Raw genomic sequence first — 10,416 nt, 5'->3', positions numbered from 1 at the left:
TGTTGCCATTGAGGTCAGCTGAAGTCCAGGTTCTCGGTTCAGTTCAGAGTGTCAACCGGACCGCTGAATGCACTGTGGCATGTGCTGCCCCTGTCCCACCGGGTGCTCTCTGCTCTGCTCCATATACCAGCTGGAGGGCCCTTGTTGATAAAGCAGTAGCCTCTAGTGTTGTTTGCATTGTTTTCAATCTGTAAAAAGTTTGTGGGGGTGTCAGATAATCTGAGCTGGGTGTCTCCTCCCCTCCCACTTCCTGAAGCAATTTACTGTTTGGATTTCTCTGAAGAATGGAAGAGTTACTAGCTTTGTGTGGGATCAGCATCTTGTTTCACACACCTGCTGGTCTCTGAACACATTCCTGTTGTATTACTGAAGACTTGAATTGAGAGATTCATAGATCTGTGGTGTTGAGGCACAGGATACTAAGAGCTATGTTACTATTCTTAGTTGGTAAATGGTCCTTTTGATACCATCTTGTTTTCTTTTGTAGGTATAAATAAAAACACTGTTGTCAATAAACTGTGAACTTTGTCTTTATTTTTGGAATGTAAAGCTGTCTTTGCCCCTGTTCTTCCCAGGTCTTAGAAGTCAAATTCAAGGAGGTGGCAACACTTCTTGGCAACCTCCTGAACTGTAATTGAAATTGTCCGTGTTTGTAAAACATAAGGAAACTGAAAATAAGTGAGCAGGGAGGATGTTTGAATTCTTGTGGAATTAGAAGATTCCTGTTATTCAAAGGCAATGTGTTTTTCTTAAATGTTACAGGACGTGAATAGAGAGAGGGTCAGGCGGAACTAATTTTCAAGAGGGTGTTAGTTCATACAGAGTTAAAGTAACAGTTTGTAGCATCTGCTGTGTCAGACATGGCAACCTGTGAAATGGGTCAGTTAAGTTAGCACACTTTAATGAAGTGTGTTACATGTTCCCTTTACCATGGGCACTTACTGAAGGACTACTGGGAGTGACATTTTCCCTTGTGCTGCCTCAGGGTCAGGGTGGAGGTGTGTTTTGAGAGTAGATGCTGGGAAGAGCTGGGAGAGAAGAAATTGCACTACTTCAGTTTTGGCCAGTATTGGCCAGCACTAGCACCAAATTCAAGTGAGAAGAAGTAAAACCATGGAGGGGAAGAGTCTGATGCATGAAAAGCATTCCAAGCCCTGTCTTCCTGGCGTTGGGTTGAAACTCTGCTGAGCCATCCATTAGTCAAAAAGGGCCAGGGAAGGAAAGCTGTGATCTTAAACAGCTTCGTCTTTGGAATTTCTTGCGCTGCCTGTGGGATGTCTTCAAACAGGCATGGGAAGACTTAGCTTCTTTCCTTTTAGGACTGTCAAAGAGAAAGACAAGGTAATGAGTAAATTTAATGAAATTAAACTGTTTTATTTCTTCCACGATTTTATGTTTTCTGACTTGCAATTTAGAGTGCGAGATAGTGGGGTGCTGGGTTTGCAGACTGCCAGTGGGACAGAACCACTATGAAATGCTGCTAAGAGGGAAAAGCACAACCTATTTATCCTCCTTTATGTTAAAGGAAAAGGTTCTTGTTTGACTTTCATGGTTACTTGTTCTCATGGGTGGACCATCTTAAACATTTTTCTCGATGATGTGCTGCTATTCCTAGGGCTTTCCTTTCCCTTTGATACAGAGCATGGCCTGAATCCATGTCTGTGGCCAGATCCCTGCTGAGCCCCTCCCAGCCCATCTGAGCTGAACCTTGGGATGGCAGGGATGCCTCTGGGAAATGCCAGAGACCCCTAGGCTTAGAGGGGGTGGCTGGATTGGGGACTGTCCTGGGTGTGCAATGGGCAGTGGTGCAGAGTGGCCGTGCCTGGCACAGGGTGGTACCGGGGTGGGCCCTGGGGCTGTGTCTCTTGGGTGCCAAAGGGCAGGGCTGTGATATGCTGAGGATGCACCACAAGGGAGGGCCTGATGGACCGGGTGAGGCTGGAGGAGCTGTGCCAGGGTGCAGAGCTGGAGGCCTTGTGAAGGTCAACAAAGCCAATGCATGTCCCGCCCTGGGGTGGAACAACCCCAGGCACCAGTTTGTGCTGGGGTCTGCCCAGCTGGAAGGCGGCTTTGCCAGAAAGGGCCTTGGTGTACTGGTGGACACCAAATTGAACACAAGCCATCAGTGTGCCCTTGTGGTGAAGCAAAGAGCCTCTGGAGCTGCATTGCCAGCAGCGTGAGCAAGGAGTTCTTCCTCTCCACTGAGCCTTGGGAGGCTACAGCTGGAGTGGTGGGCTCAGCTCTGGGCTCAGCACAAGAGATGGGGAGTCAAGAAGGGCCCCAAGAGCATCTTGATGTAGGAGCACAGGCTGTGAGCTGAGGCTGTTCAGCATTGAGAAGGCTGAGGGGCACCTTACCCATGTGCACAAGTGTTGGATGGGAGGAATGGAGACAGCCCCAGACCCTGAGTGGTGCCTAGTGACAGAGCAATGGACAACGGGAAATTCCACTTAAACATCTGAAAATAGTATTTTATAGTGAGGGTGGCCAGACAGTGGCACAGATTGCCCAGAGAGGCTTCACCCTGGAGATAGTCAAACTCTTACTGGACAAGACCCTGAAAAATGTGAGCAGGAGCATGGATTAGGTGATTTTCCCCCCTCCACCCTGACTGCCCACACCCCTGGCCATTCTGTGAAATACAAGCTCTTTGGGGAGCTGAAAGCCTCCTCAGGATATCTTTCATGTCCTTGTGTTAAACAGAAGGGAGCTCATCTAGTTTTGAAAACAAGATAAAAAGAAGTAGCTTTCTATAAAAATCCCTTTGCAGTGCTTTGGTATAGGCTCAGAAGTCTTACTAAATCCATTTCTTTATATAACATATTTTTGCTTTCTTTTTTCATCACTGCTGCCCTTTTTTCTGAGCTCTTCAGTGTTAGAAATGTTTTGAAAAGTTTCGTTTTTTTGAAAGAATGTAAGAGGTGCAACCTACTAAAATATTGCTGGCTCTCATAAATGATTGCAAAGTATTTGCATGTCTTCAGACACCGTTTCTCTCCCATGATCATTTGTGTAAAAGAAACGAGCAAAAAAGCAATTCTTTTCCTGCTGTGATGTCCCATTTACAAATGTTTTTTCTTCTGCCTCCTGTATCACCTAAATTTTGCAGCTCTGCCACTAGCAGTGTGAGATTGGAAGCCAGCAGTTGTGTTTTTTCCCCCTTTTGTTCCACCATCACAGCTACAAAGGGTATGGATTTCTCACAAAATACAGGACACATGAATTGAGCGGAGCTAAAATGGGAATTCGTTTAGAAAAGGAAAAAATAATGGAATTGACGTGGAGCACCTTGATGGCAGTTTTAGAAGGTATTTTTCTGGCTACAAAAATATTTAATGACAGAAGGAAGTCTTAATCTGCCAAGGCCAGCCACCTGCTCAGTGCTCCTGTCACCTTTCTATCAGCAGGTGTATTGCATGAAGCTACCAAATATCCATCCCTTGAAACTTCAAACAAGGGCCACCATTACTGCTTTTGGCAGACTTGTTGGGGAAAGTGAAGAAGGAGGAAAACAGTTGTCCCCTTGACTAATTTAATCTAATTCCATCCTTCTCAACAGAAAGATGTTTTGAAGTGTCCTTCAGCCTCGCAAACTGCAGCATATTCTATTGGGATTTATGCCCTTGGTGCACTTTTAAGCTCTGGTGGCCATTTACCAAAGCATGGCACTGAAATGGAAGGGGCATCTGATTTTGGAAGAGGAGTGTCTTGTCTGTGCAGGTGCCCATCTTCCTACAGAATCAGTTCTTCACAATCAAGAACTTGATCTTCTCTATTAAAGGAAAAGAAGGTTTAACAATATCTCCGTATGTCTGCAGTTGCTTTCTCAGGTACATTGTCTGCCTGCAGCTATTTTTTCCCCTTCAAAGTTTTTTTTGGTTTTGGTTTTTTTTTTTTTTTTTGGTTTTTTTTTTTGTGTGTGATTCATAATCTTTCAAAATATATGTAGAATTGAATGTACTTCAGTTGTTAACTTCTGAGGGGAGGTTAAACCAGGCTTAACTCTGGTTTAATTCTTGCTGTGTTTCACACACACACATCCAGAGCCTTGCGAGCAGTGGTGCCCACTCTCTGTCAATAGATACGTTTTCTAAACTGGACTTCAGGGGCACAATATGCACCACAAACCCAGCAAAAAATAAAGTCCTGTAAGGATTAACACATGGCAAGCTGCAGCTCCACCCTGTACTGCAAGAATGAATGAACTTTTCAGTATTACAGCAACCTACCTTTGGTGACGTAGAGATAGAAGAAGTCGCAGTAGAAGATGGTTTGTACCACCCCGGAGACAACAGCGATCTGGTCGTAGAAATTCTCTGTGTGGTAGCGCCAGACCCAGTTGGCAATGTAGAGGGCACGGTAGAGGCCCAGGAAGAAAAGGTAGTGTGTCGTGATGGTCTCTGCTTCCCCTGTCTTGCTGATCATGAAGAGCTGAGGAAGGATAGCCACGGACTCCAGGTAGATGGAGAAGGTCCAGAGTATCTGTGAGTGCAAAATGAAGGCAGTGGGGAGTCAGTGCTGGTTAGTATGTGTTAAGACCTGAAGCTTTTCATTTGGCAAATCACTGATGTGTGAGGGGGATGAGTAGTGCTGCTGAAGTTGGGGAAAATGAGCTCGCTGTGCTGGGAGTGAGAGGAGACAGCGCTGAGCTCCTCTTTAGATGGTACTGTCTTCAAGGCCTGCCAACTTTGCCTTTCCTGCCTGCTTTTGCTGTTAAAAATCTCGGCTATTCAACATGCTGCTCACTCTGCTGCCTGGTGTAAGGCTGCTGCTGCTTCCCTTCCCTTTTCCTGCCTCAGCTTTTCCTTACCTCCAAGGGGGTGAAGCTGTGGTTCTCCAGAAATGACAGGCCTGTGACAGGGACCAGCAGGAACTCGAGGCGGAAGGAGTCGTTCTCGCTGTCAAATGTTTTCCGGAATTTCACGTAGATCATATACACGGTGACGTAGGCACAAATCAAAAAAATGACCTGTGGGAGAGAAGGGAGATGGCAAGACCTTACCTGCAATTGCACTTTCTGTGCTTAAAGAGAGGCTGGCTTTCCCAGACATCAAGATAGTGGTGAATGCTTTGGCTGTGTTGCCTTACAGATTGACTTCTGCTGGAGATATTCCAGTGGCCAGGTAAAGCTTGCTGCACCATGGGAATCTCACGTTTGAGTCCCTCTGGGGCACTCTTTGAAGAGGTTGGCTCAGTGGCAGCTTTATGTTAATGCTCCTGCTGTACAAGGACACCCAGGCTGGGTTCATGGCATCTTGTTCTGGTTTTAGTGGTACTAAATATGGCTCAGCTCACTCACTGACTATGGCAAGGGGGTTTTTTGGTCAATGGAGGGACAGTGGCACCAAAGGAAGCATCCTTATCCCATCCTGGCTGAAAAACTCACTGAAAAACTCAGTGACAGTGTACCCTCACCTCCCCAGGAAACCACAACAAGCTGAGGGGAACCTCTCCTGCTTCACTGCCCTCTCCTTACCTTCATCACAGTGTTATAGACAGAGATGAAATTCGTGAACAGGTCCAGGTAGCGGGTTGTGAAGACGAGGGCAAAAAGTATCTGGCTCTTCCCAGAGATTCCTGCGTGGCAGGGAGATGAAAGGAAAGTAAAGCAGATGAAGGGAAGGGTCTGTGGGGTGGTGGCTTCCCCTTACGCCTCCTTTGGAAGCATTGATGTGTAAGTGTGTTGTTTTGTGAGCCAGGGCTGGTGTGTGGGTGCTGAGGTAGCTCCACCCCAGAGTGGCCAGAGTCTCCCAAGCAACAGGGCAAGCTCCTGCTGATGCCCCTGAGTGCTGCCTGTAGGAGCTGGTGCTCAGTGGGCATGTTCACCACTTCGGCCAGTTCAATCCTTGCTGTTGTCAAAAGGCCTTTCTCTTGCCTCCCTTCCCCCTTTGCCCGCCCACCTCAGCAGGGGACTGTGTGATGGGACATCTGCCACAGGAGGCAAGAGCTGCAGGAGCAGCCCAGGGGCACTGATGGAACTTGGCCACTGCTGGCAGAGAGATGCAGTCAGGCCCACCAACTCCTGTACCTGTGATAATGGCCACAGCCCCAGCAGCCCAGCCCCAAAATCTCATGAGAAGTGAACTATGAGCAAAACTCTCCTGCAGGAAGCTGCTGTCCTGATTTCCTCGCCCTGGGATGGGGCAGCCTCTGGCACCTGCCCACCACTGGCAGAACCTCCAACCTAAAGCAGCTTCCTCTCCAGGTTGTTGGTGTTGGTGCTGCCACAACCTCTTGCTCTCCTTTTCCACCTCACTCCAGCCTTGCCGCCCTCTTCTTTGCCTCACTGTCCTGAGACCAGCACCTGCCTGAGGCTGTGCGCCTTGCCACATCACATCCTTCCAGCACAGCCCTCTCCTGGCCGGAGAAGAGACCTCCCAGAGAAAGAGGATGACTTCCCTCTGAGAACCCAGGGGGGAGGGCTGCCAGTTCCTATGGGCTATCACTGGCCTTCCCAGCTCCCATTTTGTTATACCCTTCACCGAACTGCCCTCCGAGAAGGGCCACCCTCCTTCCCTGGGACATGGGAGCACTCACCAGCACAGGACTTGGACTTCACAATCTTCAGCAGGAGAATAATGATGGCCAACAAGTGGGAGACATCCCCCAGGATGCGGAAGATGTTCATGGTGCCGGGGGACTCCTCTGGGGTGGAGGGAGTGGGGCTCTTTCTGCAGGCAGGGAGGGCGAGGGCGGGAAGTTTTTCGCCGCCGAGCCTCGACTGAATGAAAGATTTCCTTCGGCTCAACTTTCCTTTTTCCCTGAGCACGGAGCCCTTCCTCCTCGTAGCACAAAGTTCAGTCTCCCCTGCCCCGTGGCTGCAGATGCCTTTCCCCTGCCAGGCGGATGTCTCCCTTGTTTACTTTTCCACTGAGGTGGATTCTCGCTCTCCCAGCCCAGGGCCTTCCTCTCTCTGCTTTGGGCTGAAGTTGGAGTTTGTCTCCCGGAGCACTCTCCAGGCTGAGCAGCCCCGAAGCAGCGCTGGGTGACGGTGACGTGGCTCCTGGCTGGCCGGGGAGGAGAGAGAGGAGGAGGCAGAGGCGGGAATAACTGCGCTATTTTTCCCTTTCTCTTTTTTTTTTCCATCCTCTTTTTTCTTCCCCTGCTTGTCTCAAGTTACACACGGAAGTGTGGTTAAAGGGGAAAAGGCAGAGGGAACAGGATTCCCATCCTCTGGCCTTGAGGACACACCCTCCGGCCAGAGGAGGGCCAGGCTTTCCAGGGATATTCGCCACGGGCGCAGTAACCTCTGTCCTGCTTCCATCGGCAGCCTTCTGCTCCCTGCCCTTCCCGGCCCCATCCCACCTGCAGCACCTTCTCACCAGTTCTCTGCCTTGGCTCCTGCAGCCAAAGAAGTGGAGAGATATTGGAATTATCCAGCCATTGATAAAGGCTCTTCCACAGCTGTTCATTGAAAGCCATTCCCTGGTGTCTGCCCCACCAGGCACCCCTTCCTTCAGGTGCCCTGTCTGGAGCAGTGTGGATCCCTGAGCACAGAAAAGATCCTCCCAAGGGCTGGTTTGAAACAAACTTCACTGAAAATATTAATCCTGGATTCCTTCAAGAGGGTTACAAATAACATGGGAAATGTGTTGAGTGAAAGAAGCACGTGGTTGCTGCTGGTTTTATAGATTTCACAGAAAGGAGCTCTGCAGTGACTGTAAAAAGTTTTAATACATTTGAAAATATATTAAGCTGGGTGACCAGCTTGTGTTGGATGAACCTTGTCCTCGGAGCAGCAGTTATGCAGGGAGTTCTCATGGCAGCAGCAGGGGCACCTCTGCATCAAGATCCACCAATTAGATAGTCAATATCTAATCACTAATTTAAGGTTGCTTTAGTACAACCTAATGGAAGTTGTAATTTGTCTCCTTGCCCCTGAGCAAATCACATCTGTGAGTGTGATCACGGCTGTGGGTCTGATTTGGTTACTCTTGGATTGTGTGATCCTGCCTGCTCCTGTCCCAAAGCTGGCTCTGGCTGCTGCCCCAGCCCCAGCCCTCCTCTGTCCCCAGCCACAACATGTGGCCATCCCCTACACATCTCTCTCTGTCCTTATGGGCTTGCTTGGAGTAACATCCTTAACAACCAAAGTGTAAAAATATTATTCCTGGTGCTTTCCGAGAGGATTAACAAGCCTATTAGCATCACCGCTCCCTTTCTGAATATATTTGCATACATTTCCTCCCTGCCCATTAGGTTGGCGGTTGTGTTTTCCCTCTCTGACGCTCCAGCACCTGCATCACAGGGCTTTTCCAGATGGATTCACAGGCCAGGAAAGCACCTGCTCAGCCCCACAAAACTGGAGACAGCCCTGCCTGTTCCCAGCCAGGGCAGTGAGGCAGGGATTACTGTAGTGAGACAAGGGCGGGTTAGAGCAAAGGAGACGCCTGGCAAAGGGCAGGGACTGCTTGAACTGGGTTTTCAGACATCAGAGTGGAGCTGCCTGGGATTTCAGCAGGGCTTCACAAGGCCATGTGGGTGCTGGTGGAAGCCAAGCCCCAGCCCTGGTGGCCCTGCAAACCCTTTTGCAGGTGGGATCCATCCATGGAGCAGGGATGGGGGGAAGGAACAGATTCGGGGTCCTCTCTTCCAAGAGATCCCCTTCCAATCCCCTGGTGTGCAATGCCAGAGAGTCCTCGTCCTTGTCTTGTCCCTGCACACCTCTTTGCAGCTTCTTGTCCCAGCCAAGGGAAGAAGCCCCTGCAGAGGAGTGGCAAAGGTTTATTCTCCTCATCTTGCACCTTCCCAAGAAGAATTGATGGGCCCAGCTCCCAGCATTATCTCCTGCTCTGGCACCAGGAGCCAACAGCTGAGGTGACCATTAGAGGCATTTCATGGGAGCAGCCCAATCAAGCTCACCCAGCTGGAACAGGGTGGTAGGGCTGGGCTGTCCCCATGGAACACCATCCCTGTGTGCCTCATGAGTGCCACAGGAAAGCTGCTGCAGGGCAAGGGACACCCAGGCTCTCAGAGAAGGAAAAATTGGCACATGGAGTGGGACCAAGTAAAAATAAACCTTGCCTCCTCCCGCCCTGCCACCATGCAAAGCGCCTTGCGCCGGGTGTCTCCCTGCCTCCCAAAATAATGCCGGGTGCTGCCACCACCCCGCATGGTGATGCTCTCTCCATGCCTCCCGTTTCCATGGTGACCACAAGGAATGTCGCCAGGGTGACAAGGAGGCAAGTGAGCTGGGATTTGATATTAAAAATGAGATTTTGGGGTTGTTTGATTTATTTTTCTCCCCCCCCCCCAACCCCTCCTCCTTTAGTTCTATTTTTGGGGTTTCCCTCTCTGCCTCAGCTGGTCTGGAAGGCTCCTCCTGCAGAGCCCCTGGGCCAGGCAGCAGCAGCTTCATCCAGGGCCCTTCTCCACCTCTGCCTGTCAGGTGATAGCTATGGGATGAGAAGAGGGACAAGGGCATTTCCTTATCACTAAAATGCTTGTTTCCTTCTATCAGGAAGGATTCTCTGGTTTTGCCCCTGGTGGTGCTCCAGGTGTCTCCTTCCATTTCTACTGCAGGATGTATCTGAGGCTGCATCCAGACTCCTGGGAGAGTGGGCAGCCTCAGGGGTTTGTCTAAGAGAGGGAAATGATTCTGCATTCCCAGAGGGGCTGGGGAACATGGTGGGGTTGAGCACCATGGGTCACCTCCGTGTCTCACCATCTCTGCCCCCATGAGCAGGTCAGGTTGGCTGGGCAGCTCTGGAACACTGGGGACAGAGATGGGATGGTTGGTAGAAGATCACACAGGGAGCGTGGCAGGTGCTAAGGAGCCCAAAACTTTGTTCTCTGGTTTAAACTCCCAAAGCCAGACCTGCTCAGCGCAGAGAGGCTTGAGGGTTTGTGCTGGCTTAGCTGGTATCACAGGAGTGTAGGACCAATGGTGTCCAAGTAGGGCCTGCTGGCATAGAGGCAGCTCTTCTCTTCATGCCCAGGCAGGAGAAGGGGCAGGCAGTGTTTGCTCCCCTTCCCAGGAGCTCTTGCTTTCCGCTGCACCCATCTCTCCATCCATCTCCAGCCATCCCTCTCTCCTTCTCTCTCTCTCTCTCCATTCTTCCCTCCGTCTTTTCAACCACCCTTCACTCCTCTCCATTCATCCCTCCAAAGATTCCTCTGTCCATCTCTATGACTCTTTCCCTTTATCCCTCGTCCCACCCTTCCATCCCTCCATCCCTCCATCCCTCAGTCCCCCCAGCGGCGCTGGGAAAGGTTGGCGGAGTGGGGCTATTTTTGGGAGCGTCTCCCTGGCAACGGCTGCCACCACCGTCTGTGGTGGCTTTTACATAGGTGCTAAAATATTCCACACTTCTTATTAAAGACGGTGCTGGTGGAGACGGGCGGGGGCGGCGAGTGTGAGCCACCCCGCTGCTGGGGCCGGCGGCCATGGGGCGGTCAGGCCACAAAACTTGGGGG

The 10,416-nt window shown here is 50.4% G+C and overlaps 1 protein-coding gene across 1 annotated transcript; it reads right to left on the bottom strand.

The window, feature by feature from the left end:
- Positions 1–514: 514 nt before the first annotated feature.
- Positions 515–6,628, bottom strand: KDELR3 (KDEL endoplasmic reticulum protein retention receptor 3). Its single transcript, XM_066550375.1, has 5 exons — positions 6,538–6,628; positions 5,477–5,577; positions 4,811–4,969; positions 4,230–4,482; positions 515–1,321 (listed from the first exon to the last, which is right to left on the bottom strand). Exons 1-5 carry the CDS (start codon positions 6,626–6,628, stop codon positions 1,281–1,283), a joined length of 645 nt encoding a protein of 214 aa, XP_066406472.1. The 3' UTR covers positions 515–1,280.
- Positions 6,629–10,416: the final 3,788 nt, after the last annotated feature.

Source organism: Molothrus aeneus, chromosome 5, assembly GCF_037042795.1.
Source record: "Molothrus aeneus isolate 106 chromosome 5, BPBGC_Maene_1.0, whole genome shotgun sequence".
NCBI classification, from domain to species: Eukaryota; Metazoa; Chordata; class Aves; order Passeriformes; family Icteridae; genus Molothrus; species Molothrus aeneus.
Note: the sequence above shows the minus strand (reverse complement) of the source record. Positions and strands in the feature narration are given on the sequence as shown.